The sequence below is a fragment of the Gopherus evgoodei genome, chromosome 10 (genome assembly GCF_007399415.2).
Source record: "Gopherus evgoodei ecotype Sinaloan lineage chromosome 10, rGopEvg1_v1.p, whole genome shotgun sequence".
NCBI classification, from domain to species: domain Eukaryota; kingdom Metazoa; phylum Chordata; order Testudines; family Testudinidae; genus Gopherus; species Gopherus evgoodei.
In genome coordinates, this window is record NC_044331.1 from 5,174,153 (window position 1) to 5,197,509 (window position 23,357).

A 23,357-nucleotide genomic window follows, 5' to 3' on the forward strand; every position below is an offset into this window, starting at 1 on the left:
ATTTCAACTACTGGCTGCTATTTAAGGATGACAAGCCACCTGCTATGGAGAGTCACAGCAGTATGTGTCTCATGGATAGAGCACTGGATTAGGACTCAGAAGACCTGGTTTCTACCCCACCCCACCCCACCCCATTTTGCCTCCCATTCTGCTACTGGCCTGGTGGGCGACCTTGGGTAAGTCACTTTGCTCTCTGAGCATCAGCGTCCCCATCTGTAAAATGGTGACAATGGGTAATTATTTCCTTTGTAAAGCACTCTGAGATCTACTGATGAAAAGTGTAAGGCAAGCACTGTAACATGCTCCCCTTCCACATTAAAATGTTTGGTATTTCCCTAACTTTTGCAACTGTGGCAAGAGAGCATGGTTAAACGGCATCTGATAGCACTGGATATTAGGTAAAGAGACACTCCTTTCAAGCAGAACACTTCTTCTGGTGGGGGAGTGGAGAAGGTGCTAATAACATCTGTACTGAATCATTGTATTTTATACCCAATAACTATTTGTAACATCCAAGGACTAATATGGAAGTTATATTACATTTCTTGACAGAAAGCCAAGTATGCACACTCATAAATATCACTGGTCATGAAATGATTATAATGGAGAGATTTAGTAAAAATATTAGTTGCCTCCTTTGGTAAGAATTCCAAGTCAATTTAATTAAATATTTATGAAAAGAGCAATTATTTCAGGCTCTGATAAGATTTCCATCACATTTCCATCACATGATTGAAGACAGACGAGGTATTTAACACTGCTGACTTTCGGTCAAGTTGGTCAGTTACCAGTTTACCACCTCACGAGCTGGATATATACCCCAGAAATCCCCAAATTAGGGATTTCAAGGAAAACTGATAGTTGTGATACTTTCAGTGGGCATTAATGTGTTCAGTAAATCAAAAATGTATATGCAAAAGAGTTTATTTTTACAACATAGCTACATTGTTGCAGCTCATGCCTAGTAAAAACTCTTCTACTAACAATGAAAGCAATTGACAAACTATTTATTTTAGTTGGTTTTTGTACATGAATGGCTTTTTTATTCACACTAGGTTTTTTATTCACACCAATACATACATGAAAGCATTAGGCTATAGATATAGTGTTTCTCTGAACCTGTACTAACAGACTCTAATGCATAAGCTCTGTAGCAGACCACTGTGGTATGATGTGTCTACCAGTTAAAGTATTCATTCTGTACAGCAGGTACCGGCACAGAGATAAATACATAAATATTGTGCAAACCAGTTAAGATTTACCACTAAACATCTATGGAATTCTAATATTTTCATGTAGCATCTACATATTTTCGAAGAAAGTTTCCAGCAAAATTTTGACAGCTGCCTTAATACAAAAATTACACAGAAAAAGAACATCTTTTTTAAAAAGTGTAATTTTAAAACATCTATACATTATATACCCTATGGAAAACTCATTCAGGCTTTAAAATCTGCTTTCTCCTCATCCTGCTCCCACTGAATCTAATGGCAAAATTCCCATTGATTTCAATGGCAGCTGGGTTGAGCCCTTCCTCTTTTGTACTTACCATAGGCCCCATTCTTAACATAAGCACCATTGACCGAATGGGTGGACTGATAAGCATGGAGCAGAGCTCCACTGAAGACTCAACCCAGTCGACTGCAGAATATAATGCCTTACGTCTGAGAACTTCAGAGGGATTTACAAAAAGTATTTAATTCTCTCAACATCCTTGTGAAGTACATAAATGCTATGTATTTTTCCAGATGGAAAAACTGAGGTATAGAGGGGCTAAATGACTCGCCAAGGTCACACAAGGCAGTACTGAAGAACAGAAATTTGCTGTTTTCAGTTAAGTCCCCTGCTCTAACTATAAAACATATTCACTGAGTCATATTCCACAAACATAAAAGCCATTTATCAACTTTTTTTTTAAGTTTAAATAAATAAAATAAAGTAAAATAAAGGTGTGATTAGACCCTTAGGACACCAATTTGCAGTTATTAAAGTTCTGCAAAATCAGCAGAACCAGGATTTGGGAAACAGCCTCAAGGATCCTCTGTCTACATATTATTTCTGATGTCAAGTTCACAATGATGTTATAGGCAGTTTATAGTTGCGAACATATTTTTGTTGGAGACACAAGCTATATTTACTGGTCATATTGCAAAAGTTCCAAAAGCTTTTACTCACGTTTATTTATATTATATTTAGTATCTTTCAGAAGTGATCACTATGTTGCTTTTAGTACTTTTATATAATGATTTTAAAATCACGTTATCGCCACTTGACATAGCATTGTCATCATTTTTCAGCAGAGCTCTCCCTCTATATTTTTTGGAAAGAATGCATTGACCCTAACATATCGTTACAAAATTCCATAAACAACAACCTTATATGATATCATTAGGCTGGCCAATAAGAGGGTGTTCAGAGCCATATTCAGGTTAGGCTATGATATAGGTCAGGGGTAGGCAACCTATGGCACGTGTGCCAAAGGCGGCACACGAGCTGATTTTGAGTGGCACTCAGACTACCCGGGTCCTGGCCACCAGTCCAGGGAGCTCTGCATTTTAATTTAATTTTAAATGAAGTTTCTTAAACATTTTAAAAACCTTATTTACTTTACATACAACAATAGTTTAGTTATATGTTACAGACTTATAGAAAGAGACCTTCTAAAAATATTAAAATGCATTACCGGCTTGCGAAACCTTAAATTAGAGTGAATAAATGAAGATTCGGCACATCACTGCTGAAAGGTTGCTGACCCTTGATTTAGGTTCAAGGGTGAATTGGGGTTTCAGCCCCAAGTGGTGAACATATCACAAGATTAGCCAAGCCTGTGCAATTTCTACCACATTGGGCCCAAGAGTTGCTTGTGAGATTTCTGTCCACATCCAAAACATAACCAATAAATAGGACCCTTTGGGTTTTGAATCTAGCCCAGAACAAAGCCACTCAGGCAGATTTTCACTAAGAACTTGGAATCTGACAGTTAAATAAATAAACAGATAAAAAATTCACAGGCATTCAGATTCCAAGCTCCAGACCAACTTCAATAATAATTTTGGGTGAGATGTCCTTTTAAGGTACAATCCATTATGAAGGTCAAGGCAGTGCTGTACCAGCAGACTGTCTCTCAGAGTACTGCAAAGAGGTGTGCTCTTAATTCAGGATAGCTAACATGGGTTAAAATAGCAGTGAAGGCATGGCAACTCAGCTTTTAACTTGGGTTAGCAGCTCAAGCACAAGCCTATAGGGCAGCTTGGGGTCGAATTTGAGCTGCTAACCTGTGTCCAAAGCCAAGGCTGACATGCCTTCATTGCTATTTCAGTCTTAATTAGCTAACCTGAATTAAGGGGACAGGCTTTTTTGCAGCACAGACATAGTATCAGAAGCACAACTGAATCCTGGAGCCTCGGTCTTACTGGTCCTCCAAGTGGATGGCAGTAGTGGGAGTAATTTGCTATACTTCTAAAATACCCTTTCCTGTGGCCATGGATGGGAGGAGGAATCATGGCTGTGCCTGCTCTGCATCCTAACTAGTTGCTGGGGAAGGGCATGGGGGCGGGGGCTGTATTCAGCAGCAGCTCCTATTCTCTTCCCAATTGAGGGACTGCAATTCTGGGTGGGTTTTTTGTACGGGGGAGTCCTTCCTCCTTCCTGCATTTGCATGGTTGTGTAAGAGAACGTGGAGGAAGGAGGCACAAATTAGCCCTAAATGGAACCATCAGTTTCAATCCCCTTGCTTAGCCTTTCTGTTCCAATTCTCCTCTCACTCACAAAAGTGAGTTAGAGAAGAGAATCAGACTCCAACTGCTTGTCAGCCTTTCATTAGAGACAAAATACCTTTTAAGCACGGGTATAATTTTTCAGATACAATTATGCGTTGTGTGGTGAACACTTGCTATGCACAACACTCAAGGGGATGAACAACCAGCTCAAAAGAGGCTTTTTGTAACACTTCACATGTGCAGAAACCACAGACACTATCGCTATGAAAAACCACTACATTTAGTTTTATATGAGTATACAAAATTAAGATAGATGTAGCTTGGTTCAGTTTTTCCACACAGCAAATGCTTAAAATTCAGTAACAACGGGAAAGAAATTTTGTAGAAATTGTTCTCTGTCAGTTAATAACAAAAGAGGTGCACTCAGTACACAAACATACTGGTAATTCTCACTTTCCACAGCTGTATTCTATGATGTCCATTTTTTGTATTAAACCGTTTTCTGCTGTAAGGTTACTAGTTTAAGTAAACTTCCAGTTTTACGGCTAAAGCAGCCAAAATAGCAAGACAACATTTACTTGGTTTCATCATAGGAAGATATGGATTCATTATCTGTTTCATCATCCAATTGTTAAGGATGGCTGCAACTTCACCCCTGATACAAACAACATGTTGACACTCATCAACTGTAATATGATCAGAACAGCTCATATCAGCAACTGTAATCAACAGCCTTTCATATTAGGCATAGTAGGCTAATGGACACAGTTTGCAGCAAAGATTGCAGTACAAGTAGCTACAAACTGCAGTGTAAATTATATTGATAACCAATCCAGAGAATACTACAGCTAGAATGTACAATCTGTTAAATCTCAAAACCCAGGTGTTAAATAGAGATTAGCCACTAAAAACATTACTAGCCAGGAAAAAAGTTATCAAAACCCATTTTATTTACATTTTCTAAAATTATGCATTCCTTTTTATTCTGGGGTGAGTATTGCTGGATTCATTGTATTTTTAAAAAACACATTTTCCCATGAGGCTCTCTCACGATATTGCAAATGTAGCAGAGATGTGAAATTAATTTTTAAAATGATTAAACCTAATCAACGGGATTTCTCACGGGGTAACATGCTACTAAGCATGACCAAGGGTGACAGAAGCAGGGTCACAGTGAATAATTACCGTCCCCAAAGAGCACTTTTCCCGTTGGCTTCCTGATGTCTTTTCATCATTCCCTTAGTCACTAATGTCTGTTATTTTTGTATTGCGTTCTTTAATCTGATTAACGCCTGTTTCTGTAACTCGTCCTCATACTGGGTAGTGCTTGTTCATGCGCTAATTGCTCATCTAGAGAGGAAGCATAGTTCAGTAGCTAGGGTACAAGCCTGGGACTCAATTCCCTCCTCTGTCACAGGTTTCCGTCTCTGTGTGCCCATCTCTATCTCACAGGGCTGTTGTGAGCATAAATATATTATATACAGATATAGGGGCCATATAGGTAGAGTACAGTGAGACAGAACAGTTTCCTTGAAGTCAGTTCTACTATATGCACGAATAAAGTTAGACATCTATGTGTTTGCAGGATCAGGCCTTTAGTGTCTGAGCAGCTCAAAGGGGAAGGGGCCCTTCTTTTTATCTCCTTATGCAGAGCCACAGTACTACATAAAATGAGAAAAGTGAGCAGCAGCAAGAGCATAAATGAACAACAGGCCTGCCTGCCTGAGGCCTCTTTACAATTTTAAGGGCCTTTTTACATTGGAAAAGCGGAGTAAAGAGGCCTCAGGGTAAATGAGAATCAGCTAGAGACTTCAAACTATCTTTAAAGTAGCATTTACTCAACAATCATACATTTAGGAAATCATATTGCTTCTTCAGTTACAGAAATGGTTAAGCGACCAAGGACTAGTACAATTGTCCAACTTGCAAATGACTTCAGTGCTGTTAAATTTGCACATAACGAAATGCAATTAGCAAACATTAGCTAAGTTTAGAGAAGTCAGCCTAGTAGAATTAGAATACCCAGTTTCTGTCCTTACTAGTTGTATTACTTTCCCCTTCCTTCCCTCTCTTCCCCGCCCCCCCCCCGCCCCGTCCCTCTCCCTCCTCAGATCGCTTCTCTGCCAATCAACACAATGAGCTTTGGTCTGGAAAAAAATGTTTTTACACAGCACATCAAAGCAGGCAAGATTAAAAGTTAATTATGACCATTCATGAGCCTTGCTGAAAGGGACTGTTGCATTTCAACCTTGTGTATTTAATTGCTCTCAATAGAGGGACACAAAATATTAAAATTTAAATAAATAAAAAGATAATTTGGGAATAAAATCTAATTTCAATTTAATTCAAGCACTGTTTAGCCCTATTTATTTAATAAAGTATTTCATGCAGAATAATGGCATTATTGTGCATTAAACAGCATTAGAAGTTTCTAATAAATTAACAAGTGTAAATTAACAGCCGCTCAGTCCATTAAATCTTGTTAATTTTATTTCTGTTGCAGTAATATAGTGATCACAAGTTTACATTATTAAACCAATATTTATTGGAAGAGTTCATTTTAATTGGATCCCTGATGTGATAATCCTGTACAGTATGCATTTCCTGATTTCATCCAATTTTTGCATTTATTTCTCATTATATTTAAATGAATGCAATATTCAAGGTCTTTTCCCTAATACTATAAAAGTTAAGCAGCCATTTTAAACTTTACTTCACAAAGATTCAACATTTACTGTTCTACGACATGATATAATCAGACTTACGTGCCTTTAAAAAGCTGCTTAAAATGTTTTTATCTTTTTAAAAAGGTAAATGGGAGAGAATCAGAGAAAAGAAACAACAAAGGCATGTTTATACTGTACAAACAAAGAGGATGATCCTGCAAAGATAATTTTGCAGTTTATTTTAATGAGAACATGATCTGGCCCATACTTCTCAGGAAAGAACAACTACACAATGTTGAGAAGCACTGCCTGCTGACAGATATGTTACTGATACATGGAGAAGGCAGACTAAGTCCATTCTATTGGGATACTTTAATTTTTGGCTCAATCTACATACAAAGTTGGGCTGATTTAACAAAGGGAGAGGTTATAAATCAATTGTGTCAAACTAGTCTAACTTTGCATGTGGACACTCTTAAATGATGTAAACCTAATTAGTATTGATTCAGTTTGCCCACAGGAGCAAGCTAAACTGATACAAGCCAGTTTTAAACTGAGAAGCATGTCCACACTCAAACATGCACTGGCTTAGTATGTGCATAGACAAGACCTGAGACTGTTAGAAGTATTAATGGCACACCAGAACTGAAAGGAAGCCATGTTTTTGCAAGCTCACAGATAGCATACACTAGAAAGTTGTCCTCAATTTTTTCCACAGTTTAATGTATTTAGTGTTTCCAGACTTGCAAAGTTAAGATGATCTTAAGGAAAAGGTTAAGGATACATTTTTGTAAAATTTGCAAGGTCAGCTATCAACACAAAGAATGCCTGAACAAGGTTTTCTAGCACCTCCTAAGCATCTTCTTCAGAGTAGCACTATTAAGCATTTTTGCTCTTTAAATGGCATTTTACACCTAGGTGTAGGAGGGGAGGAGAGCACTGTGAAAGACTGTGTATCGTAGACCAGACCTAAGATAGATCAATGTAAGCTGCCTTGCACTGACCTAGCTGTGCATGTCTCTATACTTAAATTCGTTTCCCACCAATATAAATAGCCTGTTATGGTGATGCCATAACACAACCAACCCAAGCGGCGTTGAGACATGTTTGATGTACTGAGGTAGACACACAGCAAGCGTAGACATAGGTAACACAGTGTCAACTCAATAGTCCTCCAGCAATTGTCCCACAATGCCAGACACTGACCACTCTGGCAATAATAATGAACTCCACTGCCCAAGGATCACTTTTTAAAACCCTGCAATTTTTTTTAAAGCCTTTTCCTGATTGTCCAGTTTCATAAGCAGTTTCATAAGCATGTTGCATGGAACTGCCCAGTTGATCATGCCAGCTACCCACTCCAGACACAGTCCAGCCTGAAGTAGACAGGAGATTTTGGATCTCCTGGGCCTGTGAAGAAAAAGGCCTGTGCAGGCACAGCTACAGATCAGCTGTAGAAATGTAAACATTTATGAGCACGCTGCACGAGAGATGCAGAAGAAGGGATACAGTAGGGATCAACAACAATGCTGCGTGAAAGCAAAGGAACTCTGGCAGGCATATCAGAAGGTCAGGAAGGCCAACAGTCAATCCAGTGCGGAGCCGCAGCCCTACCATTTTTACAGAGAGCTGCATGCCATATTTGGCAGAGACCCCACCAACACACCACGATGGATACCTCTGAGAAACCAGAGTCACAGGCACCTCCTGTGAACAGAGAGAACGAAGACGACAACCATGGCGGATGTGTGACTGGGAGGTCCAGATATGCCACAAGCCAGGACCTGTTTCAAACTCCACCACATTCCGGTTAGTCCCAGCAGTTTAGCATGGGTGAGCCCAATGCAGGTGAAAGAACCTCAGGTAAGTGTGTATATGTTATTTTCCATTACAAAGGTGTACTGATGGCAATCCCAATTTAACAGGACACAGCTATCAACTTTTCATTCATTTACTCGTCCTAGAAGATATAGCAGAACAACAACAAGAGGTAGAGTTATCTGCTTTTCATTCCCCTGCAGAGATAGGCACAGAAGGCCACACGAAGCAGTTTGTTTGTGTACACAGGGGATGTCCCTTGAATCCACCCGATGTCAATTAAACTTTTGGCTGCAATCCTCTCCCAAAGGTTTCTATGGGTGGCAGCCTTACTTCTTCCTGTACCGTAGGACAAATTCCCATGCCAATCAGCGATAATTTCAGCAGGCACCATTTCAGTAAACAAGCTAGTAGCATACAGGCCCAGGTGGCTTCAGAACATGAGCAGCAGCTGTGCTCTCTGATCCTTTGTTATCCTCAGAAGGGAGATATCAGCTAAAATCACCAACACCTGTGGAAAATGGTACCAGAACTCAAATGCTATTGCCCTTACTCAGAGTTTCATGCAACAGAGCAATTCTCTCCTTATTTCCCTCACCCCTGGTAGGCCACAATCATCCTGGCTGGTGTTGTGAGTGGCACTGTGTGCAAGCACTTCAAAGCAGAAGCATCAATAAATGTCTTGTTTAAAACTTTAGGGGAGCAAGGGATGGGAATTCTGAGTCTCAACTTTCACTTTCCATGGTGACAGTGGCACTTCTGTGTGCTATCTCTGTAGCTGCTGCCACTGCAGCCTCGAGAGGTACACCCTTCACATCCGGAGAATGCCTGAGCCAGATAATGGGAAGAAAGATGACGACTCAGGATGACATGTTCCGGAGGACCCTGTAAGACGTGCTGCATCAGGCCCTGGAGGGTGAATACTGCAGACTGTATGGAGAAGGAAAGAAGAAATAGGAGAAAGTCCCAAGAGTTCCAGCAAGAAAAGGAGGGAGGGGGGGGGAAATGTGCCAGAACATAACGGGGCTTCTCCGGCAGCAAACACAGATGACGACTGTTGTGGACCTGCAGGTTCAATAATCACGGACTTGCCTCCCTTTGCAATCCATGGAGAACTCCATTATAGTACCTCCCGAGTTCCCCCTCCCCCAACATTCCACATGGCATCAGGGGCTGCATCCCTACCCCTAGCACTCCACCCCAGGGGACATTAAGGACAAGCACAGTTTCAGAGGTGCTGACCTGAGAGTACCATAGGTGTCATATGTGCACCAAAATGGACATGAATGTTCTTGCCCCTTCCTTCATCTCTGTACATATTACGTTTTTAATGTATTTACTTTTAACTTTCACAGATTTTTTTTGCAGTGTTTTAGTTACTCAAAATTTTATTGTTTGGAAAATAATTCATCTTTATGAGTTCCAAATGCATACTGCAAAATGCCTAGCAGTACTGAAAGCACCCACTTACCAGTTACTGTACAGCATGACAACTCATATGATCAGTGACAAAACAAATGAATGTAATGCAAGCACCACAAAATTAATAGGTGTATTACAGAATCATAAGATTGGAAGGGACCTCTAAAAGGCCATCTAAGTATTAAGGACTAAACATTATCTAGACCATCTCTCACAAGGGTTAGTCTAACCTGCCCTTAAAAATCTCCATCAACAGTGTTACATTCACAGATACCATGCCAAGCACCGCACAATTCCTAATAGGTCCCAAAATAGCAGGGCCAGGTAAAGCACAGTACATCATGATGCATTACTGTGGTTTTCTGTTAAAGTGCTATTTCAAAAGCATCCCTGAACAATATAGCTCAGCACTGAGCTATTCTAATAGCCCTTGTGTCTAGCTCTTCAAACGCAGCAAAAAGCCTCTCCACCTATACTCTGGCAGCTTGTTCTTCCCCTTTGCTCACAGATACTATGCAGCACACATCAGGCAGCGACAACCACTGGGATTATTCTTCCCCACTGAGATCCAATCTTGTGAGTAAATAACACCAGTGCCCTGTCAATCTACCAAAAGCGCACTCAACTCTCATTCTACATCTGTTGAACCCATAGTTGAATCTTTCTTTGGTTCTGTCAAGATGGCCGGTGCATGGCTTCATGAGCTGGGGCGTAAGGGGTATGTGGCTAGGTCCCCCAGAATCACTACTGGCATTTCAGCATCACCAGTGGTAATCCGCCAGTTGGGAAAGCAAGTCCCTGCTTGCAACTTTCTGAACAGTCTTGTGTTCTTAAAGATGTGTCATGCACCTTCCTTGACCAGCCAACGTTGATGTTGGTAAAGCGTCCCTGGTGATCCAATGATCCCTGCATATCCACAGAAAAGTAGCCCTTTCTGTTGATATACTCTATGGCAAGGTGGTATGGTGCCAAAATAGGCATATAATTTTCATCTATTGTCCCACTGCAGTTCGGGAACCTCACTGCTGCAAATCCATCCATTATGTCCTGCATATTGCTGAGAGTCACAGTCCTGCATAGCCAGAGACAGTTAATGGCCTTGGACACTTGCATGACAGTGGCCCCTGCAGTGGATTTTCCATCTCCAAAATGGTTTCTCATTGACAGCATTGTAAGTTTCCACTCTGCGATCACCACTCGCTTCTCCTGTCATGCAGCTCTCACTCTGGTGTCCCTGCACTAGGAAAATCAGAGCTGTGGCTAGTTCAGCACACAGATCCACGAATGTGGCTTTGCGTACCAAAGCTACACAGCCATTGCTCACCATGCCAAGCCTGCATTACAATGCAATGCCACCAGGCAGTGCTCATTTCTTGGGCTCAAACATCACTCCATCATGAATGCTGCTCCGTGAATGTCACCAACAACTTTGAAATAGTTCTTGCTACATCCCACAGCATTCTGTCCTGCACAAAATTGTCAGGTTCCCCACTGATTCGGTTCTTCTTGCAGCTCTGCAAATACCAGAGGATCGTGCGTCCTATATTTGGAACACGCAGGACAATAGCGCAGAGCTGTGTAGGCTTCATGCTTCTTTCAGAGATGCTGATAGAAAGGAGAGCCATGAGGGGTTCATGGGATTTTTAAGAAAGGTGCAGAAATTATGGGATATAGATAACATTATGGAATGGAGAAAATTGCATGATGGGAAGTTGCTCCAAGTCCCCCCTGCATGACTCATTTCTGCCCCACTGTGCATTGCCAAAACTTCCCAAAGACATCATGCTGGATGGTGGCGAGTTTCACACTGGGATACTTATCTGTGGTGCACTGCATTGTGCATTGACACAAGCATTCCTGGTGAGTAAGCACAGCACCAGCACAGGGAGCCAAGTATGCATGCACATAAGTAATACACCAACTGCGGCAGCTTTATGCCAATGTAGCTTGCATCAGCAAAAGTTTGTAGACCTGCCCTTATTTTGTTCCATTTCTTTTCGAAATAAAAAATATACAGAGTTTCCAACTCAGTCATTACACTCTAACCCAGTGGTTCTCAAACTTTTGTACTGGTGACCCCTTTCAAATAGCAAGCCTCTGAGTGCGACCTCCCCCTTATAAATTTAAAACACTTTTAAAAATATATTTAACACCATTGTAAATGCTGGATGCAAAACGGGGTTTAGGGTGGAGGCTGACAGCTCGCAACCTCCCCATGTAGTAACCTCATGACCCCCTGAGGGGTCCCAACCCCCAGTTTGAGAACCCCTGCTCTAGCCTTATATCAGATGAGTTCTATAAGAACTCACACTCATCCTCTCTTCCCAAATATATTTTAATTAACAAAACTTAACTTAAAGCTTGCCTCTTTCACCCACGGAAGTTGGTTCAATGAAAGACATTACCTGATGCATGCTCTCTCTCTACAGTTTAAAGGAATTTATTCTTTACATAGAGGAATCTTGGCTATTGTAAAAACCACTTGCATTCTTAAATAGAAATACCATAATTGGATCAAAAAAGAAAACAGGCACAGAAAAATACACTGTAAAAAAGGTCACAACACTGCAAAGATCCAATGTTTTACCACATGCGTGCACAATGAACAATACTCTTGAAATAGTAAGGCATTTATTGTCTCCTCTCATACAGACAAATGTCTATACTGTATGACTCCTAGTAATTAATCAGTATCTGCCACAAATTGCAGATTTCCACAATACACTCATATTTAGTAATTTTAAGAATTAAATGCTTACAATTCACCCTAACTCCTTTTGTTTCTGGGGCTGAGTGTTGAAATGCTTGGCATGTGCACAAACAATGCAATCCCTTTCAGTGCAGATCACAGGTTCAGAAATGGACTCATGGACTTGTTGCTCTTATCCCCGAGGATGAAGTTTAAGTTGACATGTTTGCATTCTGCAGAGGGTACAGCAAGGGTAGTTGTATGCCATCCGATTCCACACCAACATTCTTTGATTTCAGAGAGCGATACTTACAGCCACCAAGAATTTGAAAATGCGATGCCAACTGGTGGCTGGTAGGAAGGACAGATTCAAACCTATTTTCAGAGCAAAGCAGCAACATCATAACCTTGAACACATCTGTGTTCAAGGAACGTATTCCAATAGCATATAACTTTGGAGACGTCAAAAGGACACAAATGCCCATTCTACACCAGACGTTTGCAAAACTATCACAAGAAGCTACCACTAAGTTATGTTCTGGCAAAAGGGGCACGTTTTTGAAGAATGTCAGTTTAACATGAATGAAAAGCTTTCTTAATGCTCATTAAGATGCAGGCTAACATATCTGAAGCCATGCTAGATGTCAGTGCTGAAGCAGGTGGGTGGGGGGGGAGAAGGGGAATGTTTGAGAGGGAAAGCCTAATGTGCGTAGGTTTAAGTGAATGGAGAGCCAGGGCATGCTTTGTGTGACTATATCCGATTACTAATGCACAGATTTCCACCTCTGCATGCAGAAGGTCACCCACATAACACGTTCCGCCTTTTTCAGTCTGACTGAAGACCTCTGTGGTTGGGGATTCAAATGTAGGAGAAGATGATCAAGGGCCTGGAGAGTTATGTACATTGTTCCCCAGCCATGCCACTGGGAATCCACTTGAAAATTAATACATTCTCAAGCAGAGCCCCCTTCATGCTGTGGAAACTCCCCTTTGGAGGAGGAAGGACTCAAAGGGTAGTGGCCACTGGGAGAAGGCTGGACAAAGCCCCTTTTAATAACCTATTCTGCAAGGGAGCCAGGTGAGGATGGGAGAAAGCATTAGCAGGCCAAGGAGACAGTGGACCTGTATGTGCGTAGCCCGAGATCATTTCTTAAGATTCTTAAGGCTGAACTGAAGGCCTGTTTCACACACACTCTTGCTCTCTCTCTCAACCCTGCAATGGTCTATCCAGCCCTCTTCCTGCTACTACAGATTCTTTCACCAGAGCCATCATATTAAAGATAGATCTCTTTGAGAATAATCCATGCCAGCCAACAACCAGCAAATGACAAGTTGTAAAGGTGTAGTTAATTTAGTAGGCACACAATAACAGTCATTGTGTGAGTCCCAGGATATCAGACAGACACGGTGGATGAGGTAATATATTTTATTGGACCAACATCTGCTGGTGAGAGAGAAGCTTTCCAGCTACACAGAGCTCTTCCTCAGGACATGGACAAAGACACAGACAGCAAACAAGCTTAAAATAAAAAGATACACTAGTGATTAATTGGATTCTCTAGCTTCTTGCACCCTTAACAAATCTGGCTCAAAATGTTTTTTCTAAAAAACTGCACAGTCACTACAGCCAAAGTGCTAGGCTAATATCAAATGGGATCAGGAATTTGCTGTTGATAACACTGGTCTACAATTTTTGAGAAGTTGTCTGCTTCAGAGATAAAATGTGATATTTATTATGTATTTTGATGTGCTGAATTCAAATATGACAATTAAAACAACTGATTGGCTACTCTTTCTAAGATATTTAAGTTTTTACATTTTATGTCTATGTATATTGTGTATATAGTAGAGTTTTAATCATAAATTGTAAACCTAGGTCTTTTCATGTGTTTATGGTTGCTTTACATGATAATATTTCACCTGTCCTGTTTATGTAACAGTTTAAAAATCAGCAAAAGGGTTATATAAATAAAATTTATTATGAAACAAAAGGCAAAAAACTATTATGTACATAGTTTAGTCCTATTCAGTGTCTACTCGGTGCTTCTTGGCTTCTCTCTTGTATTCATTAAATGGAGCATCTCTTATCACTGTCCAGCAATAGTCTGCAAGCATTGATGGGCTCCATTTGCCCTGATAGCCTGCCAGGAGATTCCACTGCTGTAGTCTGGAGCCCAACAGCTCTGCCTTACTCTTGGGTAGTTCCAAATCCCTGACAAGGTCATTCAGCTCACCTTGTGTTACGAGGTGTGGTTCAGAGGAGGAGGATGGGAGAAAATGTGGGTCCTGTGACATTGATGGTTCAGGACCAGAAGTTTCATCCTCGTCCTCATCTGACTCAAGTGAGAATGATTCTGGTGCATCAGGAACCGGCAGTTCTTCTCCCTGGGGTACTGGGCGTATAGCTGATGGAAAGTTCGGATAATGCAGTCTACTTTTTCTTCTTTGACACAACTTTCCCAACTGGAGGCACCATGCAGAAGTAACAATTGTTGGTATGATCTGTTGGCTCTCTCCAAATCACTGGCACTGCAAAAGGCATAGATTTCCTTTTCCTGTTCAACCACTGGCAAAGATTTGTTGCACAAGTGTTGCAGCGTATGTGTGGGGCCCACCTCTTGTCCTGATCTCCAATTTTGCAGCCAAAATAAAGGTGATAGGCTTTCTTAACCATAGTGGTTATACTACGCTTTTGTGAAGCAAAAGTCACTTCACCACAAACATAGCAGAAGTTATCTGCACTGTTCACACAAGTACGAGGCATCTCTGCTCACTTTGGCTAAACAGAAATGTGTCCCTTTGCAAAATCAAACTCTGACAAATAAGAGAGCACAACACTGTATGATTTCTAGAGCTGATATAGGGCAATTTGTTCAGCAGAGTGATGTAAGCTTCGTTATGATTGCATCATCCATGACTTCTAGGAATAACATGATGCAATTCATATCATGTATGACGCAATACCAGCATCAGATTGCATCATTCATTGTTTTGCCTAAAAAGCAAGTACTGTCCAAACCCAGTCATAGATTTATTCATAGATCCAGTCAAAGATGTATTTTAGTCATTTCTGGTTTAAATTGAGATCCCGTCCCTTTATAACTCATTTATCCTCCGCCATTCCCAAGTCAAGGTCATATATACTGACCCAATAGCATATCTTGAAAACTAGAGCCAATCAACAATTTTAAGCATCATTTTCATTCTCAGTGACCCAAAATTAGTAAAGTTGGACTACATTTATTTCAGAAGCATTTTGGCTGTAGAGCAGTGTAATTCAGAGTTCCCAAGAGCAGCATTTCTGAACGCCCCAAGCAATCTTCAACCTGGAACTTTGTTTCATGTCATGGTTATGACAGCTAATTTTGGACTAAATCTATTCTCACTGGGCCAGATTCCTCCCTGTATTAGCTCCATTAGAATATGGTTCACTGATGCACTATAACCAATGCATGGTGTGATGTAACCCGTAACAGTTGTTCTCCCTTTTATTCCCAAAGTATGTGTTTTCCAAACTAGTGAAATAATGTATTCTAAATTATTTATAATGAAAATACTCAGAGAAGCTGCCTTCTGAGGATTAGAGACAAATGGCCTGGCAGTCTTCTCCCAGTGGTATTTTAGTACAGGTAGTGTGCTCAAGTCGATAAGGCATTGGACTGGGAGTCAAGAGACTTGGATTATAATTCTAGTTCTGTCATTGACCTTATATTTAGTTTACCAGACCTGAAGAAGAGCTCTGTGTAATCTCAAAAGCTTGTCCCTCTCAAAAACAGTTGGTCCAATAAAAGATATTACCTGACCTTGTAGCTGTGTTGGTCCCAGGATATTAGAGAGACACCACTACTACATACTGACCTTCTATGTAACTTTGGGCAAGTCATTTCATCTCTCTATACTGCCATTTCTCCTCCATCCCTTGACTATTTACATTGTAACCTCTTCCAGGCAGCCACTGCCTCTTACTAGGCACAGTGTCTGTACATTGCCCAGCACAGGCCAACCTGATTATGGGGTTTATTATTATTCTAGAACATATTGCAAAAGAACCTATAGGGGCAGGTTAATCTTTTGCATTAGCTATTAACTACTGCTGAAAGAGGCAAATGCTACTAGGCTTACTCAGGCAAACTCCCTTTGCTGTCAAGGATTAAGGACTGGGCCTTGTGTCAGTATACATAAATGATTGTAATGGCTGCTGGGGGACTCACTTTAGCAGGTGAAAGTTAATTTGAAGAACTGTAAGATAAAATAAGCTTTAGCCTCTGCATGCTTAGCATTAGCTAGAATGTTCTCATGTAATGTTGGTGGCTTGTGATGTTTACTGTTTTTGCTGATGCTTAATTTTAAACTCCCTTTTTGCAGAAATAATTGAAATAAGTTTGCCCGCGCACCCACCCTATCCCTATTTGTTTCCCTGGAATTACAATGTATCAGAAAATGAGTTCCAATTCTTCCCAAACATCTGTGCTTTTAATGATGTAAATTTCAGGTGATTCCTCTCCCAGTTCTGCACAGGTCAGTCCTTACTAAAACCAGAAACTCAACAGGCATAGCAAGTCATGTAAGTAGCAGAACTTTTGGGGTTAAGGTAAGCAAATACTTCAAGGAAGAGCTTTAGATAGTTATCATGAGTTTCAAAATATAGGCTTAAGGACAGAGAACCCAAGGTAGTCTCACAGACTTCAGTGGAGTTATTCTGAATTTACACTCAACTCTAACCTAGTGTCATTCAGCAGAGAAGAGCTGAGCAGATATTGAACAATCTTGAAAAATTGTATTTGGTGGGCTTGGAGGTATTCTTCGGGGAGGTGGGGAAGAGTTCCAATTCCACACAACATTTTAAAACTACTTGTTTCAGTGGTTCAGACAACTGATGCGGCTTTGTGAGTACTAGCCACTGCATATTAAATAATTCTGACAACCAAGAGTATATGGGTGCATGCGCACATACAAAAGAGAGAATCAACACACAGAAGAATACTATTATACAGCACTGAACTGTTCTCGATTAACTTTAACATCTGTTTAAAAAGCAATGCTGTATTATTCCAAAAAACAATAAACTAAAAATGCCAGCTATCTGAATGAGCTTACAGAAATCAACAAAATTTCAGTGATGAAATGTTCTTAGTGATTTGATTTGCTCAAAGATAATCAAACATATGCAATCATTTAAATACTTGTCCTCTCCTGTGCGTTATGATGAGTCCAATGTGAAATCATACTGAATCAATCCTAACATACTGCATAAAGAATTAATCTACATGGAAAAAAAATCAGTTATTCAATATACATGTCTCCTCCCCCAAACAGCAATCCCATTCAGCTGTGCAAATTGCGTTCCTTGGTTGTGTGGTTTGCTTCTTTGTTTTTGGGGAGGAGGTTACAACCACCTACTCTGGAAACATTATCCAAGGGTCCTAAATCACTTCTTCAGGGACATGTCCGATTGAACAAAGCAAGAAATCTAAACAAACTAATTTCTCTCATTCATTAACAGAAAGCGGCGTGAAACTTTTGGCTATGAAACAGAGAATATCACCAATGACTATAATCCAGAATACTTCCATCTTTTTTCAAATTTTAGCTGAAAACATTTTCCTTTCTTGCATTCCCTTTTTAATTTGTCTTCTCTGTTAACAGATTGTAATACAATTCTCCTATTTCAAATTAAGAGGTCACAGAAGTATTCTGCAATAGTTTGTAAGAAAGGAATACAAAATCAAATTTCTATTGCAGTTGACTGGAGAGAAAAGCAAAAATCCTCTAACACAAAACTGTAATAGTATTGCTTTTCAAAGTACCTTAGGTGTATGCTTAACGTCTAGAACATGCATACAAACGTGTGGGTGCATGCGTCTGTCTGCATTTATTTACAAGTATGTGTGTCTCAGATATGCGTGTGCAAATGGATGTACATACAGTTATTCACATCTCAGTGTACTGGCAGGTAGCTATGTGCGAGTATAAAAGAGAATGCACCTAGTTATGTAGGTGCCCATATGTTTATGCATGTCTGCTGTGGGTGTCCATTCCTTACCTGTGTGTGTGAATACATACTTCTGCTAGGACACCCATGATTGTGTACGGATGTAGGTCTCTCTCGCTCTGGGCAAACATATCTTGCCCATGCCTGATCTGTGCATGCCCCCCTCAGGGTACACAGGTGTCTCTGCATGGGGCCCCACGTGTGCATGAAGGTGCCTATTCCCACATGTTGTGCCCAGCAGCCTGTGCAGGTCTCTCTTTGTGTCTCCCCCCACCCCCCCGTTCTGTATACACGTGTCTCCCTGTGGCGCCCCTGATTCTGGCTGGGGGCGAGCGCCACCTCTTTCTCCGCGCGCTGCCCCGCTCGGTCTGTGCGCGGAGGGGGCCTGTGGCTGGGTGGATGCCCCCCCGGGTGCCCTCTCCCTACCTAGGGATGGTGATGCACTTGGTGTTGATGTTCTGCGTGGTGATCGCCTTCTCCAGCTCGTCCAGCTGCCCCGTCTTCTTCAGCTTCTTCACCAGGCTCTTCACCGCCTTCTCGCACCATTTCTCCTCCTGCCCGTTCTGCTCCCCTTTCTTCCAGCCCAGGAGCCGCTTGACGATGGGGGGGGTGAACGGCAGGATGGAGGACATGCTGGCTCCCCTGCCCCGCGCTCCGGGAGGCAGCGCCCCACCCGCCGCGGGCGGCCCCTGGCTCCGGGCCCGCCCGAGACCCCGCTCAACTTGGCGGCGGCCCACTGGGCTCCCCCGCCGGGCGGCAGCGCACAGGGCCGGAGCCTGGCGCCTGGCTTCGCTCGGAGCGGCCCCGCGGCGCCCTCAGCAGCCCCGGCTGGCGGCGGCAAACTTTGCCCCGACTTCTCCCGCGTTCCCCTGAGGCAGAGACTCCTCCGGCCCCCACCCCCGCTCTGCGTGTGCGGAGAGGCGGCCGCTCCGGCTCATTCCCAGTCTGCCTTGCATGCAAATCGCCGCCCCAGCCCGGTTCCCACCCCCGCCGGCTCGCCCGGCCGCCCGCCCAAACGCACTGGCTCGCGCTGCTGAGGGGAGGGGAACAACTGGCGGCCAGCGCCGCCCGCGGCCCGGCAGCAACCGAGCACGCGGGAGCCACCGAGAGCCGGGGGGGGGTTCCCTCAGTGCCCCCCCTGCACACCGCGAGCCCGGGGAACGGAGGGGGGCTCCCCTCACTCCCTGTGACCCCACCTTCACACCGCGAGCCCGGGGAACGGAGGGGGGGCTCCCCTCACTCCCTGTGACCCCCCCTGCACACCGCGAGCCCGGGGAACGGAGGGGGGGCTCCCCTCACTCCCTGTGACCCCCCCTGCACACCGCGAGCCCGGGGAACGGAGGGGGGGCTCCCCTCACTCCCTGTGACCCCACCTTCACACCGCGAGCCCGGGGAACGGAGGGGGGGCTCCCCTCACTCCCTGTGACCCCCCCTGCACACCGCGAGCCCGGGGAACGGAGGGGGGCTCCCCTCACTCCCTGTGACCCCCCCCTGCACACCGCGAGCCCGGGGAACGGAGGGGGGGCTCCCCTCACTCCCTGTGACCCCCCCTGCACACCGCGAGCCCGGGGAACGGAGGGGGGGCTCCCCTCACTCCCTGTGACCCCCCCCTGCACACCGCGAGCCCGGGGAACGGAGGGGGGGCTCCCCTCACTCCCTGTGACCCCCCCTTCACACCGCGAGCCCGGGGAACGGAGGGGGGGCTCCCCTCACTCCCTGTGACCCCCACCATGCACACAGAGAGCCTGGGGAACGTGGGGGACTCCCCTCACTCCCTGTAACCTCCCGGGGAACGTGGGGGGGTTCCTCTCACTCCCTGCGACCCCCCCCCCCATGCACACCACGAGTCCGGGGAATGTGGGGGGGCTCCTCTCACTCCCTGCAAACCCCCCATGCACACCGCGAGTCCGGGGAATGTGGGGGGGCTCCTCTCACTCCCTGCAACCCCTCATGCATATCGTGAGCCCTGGGAACATGGTGGGGGTTTTCCTCCCCATGACCCCCCATGCACACAGCAAGCCTGGGGAACATAAGGGGGGCTCCCCTCACTCCCTGTGACCCCCCCATGCACACCACGAGCTTGGGGTACATAGGGGGGCTCCATTCACTGCCTGTGATCCCCCCATGCACATGGCAAGCCCAGGGAACCTAGGGGGGTTCTCCTCACTCCCTGTGCCCCCCCCCATTCACATGGTGAGCCTGGGGAACCTAGGGGTTCTCCTCACTCCCTATGACTCCCCCATACACACAGCGAGACCAAGGAATGTAGAGGCCTCCCCTCAGTGACCACCCCATACACACAGCGAGCCTGGGGAATGTAGGGGGGCTCCCCTCACTCCCTGTCACCCCCCCATACACTCAGCAAGCCCCGAGAACATAGCGGGTCTCCTCTCACTCCCTGTGACACTCTCCCCCATACAAACAACCAGGCAGGGCAGGAGGCTAGCTTCAGTGACTCCCATACACCCAGTGAGTGGAGAGGGGGCTCCCCTTAGTGACCCCCCCATACACACAGTGGGGGAAGAGGCTTCCCCCAGGGACTCCCCATACACAGCAAACACAGCGAGTAGAGGAGGGTTCCCCTCAATGACTCCCCCATACACACAGTGAGCCGGGGAGGGGAGTCCCCTCAGTGACCCCCTCCCCATACACACAGTGAACCCATGGAGTGGAAGGGGGGGTCCTCTCCACTAATCACAATGCCCAGGGAGTAGAAGGGGAAACTCCACTCTATGAACCACCACCCCCGAAAAAAACCCACAGTAAACCCAACCGCATGGAAGAGGGATCTGTCTCAATCACACACACTCTCTCTTTCTCAGTGGGAAGACCTCCTCTCAGCTAATTACCTTCCAGCTTCACAGCATAGGAAAGGGTGGATGTCCTTCCCCCACTCGCGTACTCTAGAAAGGGTAACAATTGACCTTCCTCTCCTGGCCCCCTCACATATCCCCACAGAGTGCAAAGGGGGACTTCCTCCCCGTGAACCACCCTCTAAATAGGCAGATTCTACAGAGAGTGAAAGGGGGGGAACTCCTCTCAGTAAAGGTTACACACACACACCCACTGCTGGGGGTGGTTCCTCAATCCCCCACTGCTGGAGCTGTCTGAGTGTAGGAGAGTCAGGCTAAACTGTGTTAAAAATCTACACTAACAATGATCTGTGGGGTTAAAATGGCATTGAAACTCGTGCTGCAAAAAATAAACTGATACAAATGGCAAAGTCCCTCATGGCCAAAAGGAGAGAGACAGGAACTGGAAACTAGAGTGTTGCATGCCAAAACCTAAATAGATAGGCCCCAGATGAAGCTATGTCTTCACTATAAAAAAGACTTGTTTTTACACTGAGAAGTCCTAGTGGCAACAAGGCAGTGTAATTTTACCTCGATGTAGCTAGCTAATTTGGTATTCCACTCGCCCACATTGCCACTCCCTTTTCTAGTTTCCCATTATCTTTTACTCTAAGGCCAGGTCCACACTACAGCGTTAAATCGATTTAAACAGCGTTAAATCGATTTAACGCTGTAACTGTCCACACTACAAGGCACTTAAAATCGATTTTAAGGGGTCTTAAAATCGATTTCTGTACTCCAGCTAAACGAAAGGAGTAACCCTAAAATCGATATTACTAAATCGATTTAGGGTTAGTGTGGACGGATATCGAAGTTATTAGTCCTATTCTTTTACTGAGCTACCCAGAGTGCACCGCTCCGGAAATCGATGGTACACTGGGACCATGGACACACACCACCGAAGTAATGTGTCCTAGTGTGGACGCGTAAAATCGATTTTATAAAACCTGTTTTATAAAATCGATTTTACTAATATCGATTTAAAGCTGTAGTGTGGACGTAGGCTAAATCAGACACAAATGGCACAGTTGAGACACTACACCAGCGTGCATTCTCTTACATTCGAGTGCCTCAAATGTTGGGTGCTGATCCAGGCCTGATTTGGTGACTCAGTTTTTGGCTGACAAGCTTGAGACGTTTTGACTGCAGAGGTGCTGAGCACCTGTAAGTCTTCTTGGCTTCATTCTTGCCTACACTTAGAACGCTTGATGCAGCTACACCTCTGTAGCGTTTAGTGAAGACACTACCTATGGTGGCAGAAGCCCTCCCGTCAACATAGTATGTCTACATTGGGAGTTCAGTCAGTATAACTGCATCGCTCAGGGGTGTGGAAAACACCTGAGTGACATTGTTGTACCGATGTAAGTTCATAGTGTAGCGCTGTAGGATTAAATTTGGAGTTATGGTTGCTCAACGCCTTTAAAAATTAAAACAATTTCTACAGATGGTCACCTTAAAATTAAGGCACCCAAAAACATCAGTAGGTAGCCAGCTTTCCTGCTCGTTGGTGTTTTTTTTGTTTTTGTTTTTTTACCATTAGACAGATTGGGCCAAATTCCAATCTTGCTTATTCTAGTGTAAATCAGGAGTAGATCCACTGAAATCAGTGAACCATAGCCTGAACTTCACCAGCACTGTGGTCAGCACACCTGAAAAAGAAAAGTATTTTGTCACAAGATGTAGAATTAATTTTTAAGATTATGAATATTAACATTTTATGGGACCGCTTGTGTTATTTCTGGGTTTACCTGTTAAAAAGAGCTATCTTAAGGAAAATGTCTCTCTGAACCCCTAGACAGTATTTTTTTTTTTTTTAGTATTTCAGAGAGTTTTGGGCACATTCGTAATGGAAAAATTAACAGACAGGAAAATGATGGGATTGTCCCAATTTTACATGGTCTGGATATCTTTTCTGGTTTATAAAATGTTTGATGTCTTAGAGGCTACCTCTAGGCTGAAGAAATACAAGTCTTGTATAGTAATATAACAATTGTCTTCACCTTTTAAAATATATCTTATATCTTGTATTCATACCTCTGTAACACAGTACGGGTGCAGAGGCATCATCCACTGGATTGTGTTCGTACTGAAATGTAAAGATATGTAGTGCAAAGTCTTACAACGTGGTAAAAGTTCTAACTCTCCATGATTTATGTATTTGAAAATACCTAAAATAAGCAATAATATTTTCATGGATAA

At 43.6% G+C, this 23,357-nt stretch overlaps 1 protein-coding gene across 3 annotated transcripts in view; it reads right to left on the reverse strand.

The window, feature by feature from the left end:
• Window positions 1-23,357, reverse strand: part of SMAD3 (SMAD family member 3) — a 237,156-nt gene that overhangs the window by 94,159 nt on the left and 119,640 nt on the right. For 2 of the 3 annotated variants that reach the window (XM_030578213.1, XM_030578214.1), the window contains exons 3-4: window positions 23,193-23,244; window positions 22,693-22,807 (exon numbers count right to left, since the gene is read on the reverse strand). Coding sequence is in view for 1 of the 3 variants with exons in the window: in XM_030578208.1 (XP_030434068.1) it covers window positions 18,733-18,938 (206 nt within the window). In the remaining 2 variants the exon portion in view is untranslated. Of the gene's footprint in view, window positions 1-18,732; window positions 18,939-22,692; window positions 22,808-23,192; window positions 23,245-23,357 lie in introns of those variants that run through there. The other variant, XM_030578208.1, reaches the window with a different exon arrangement.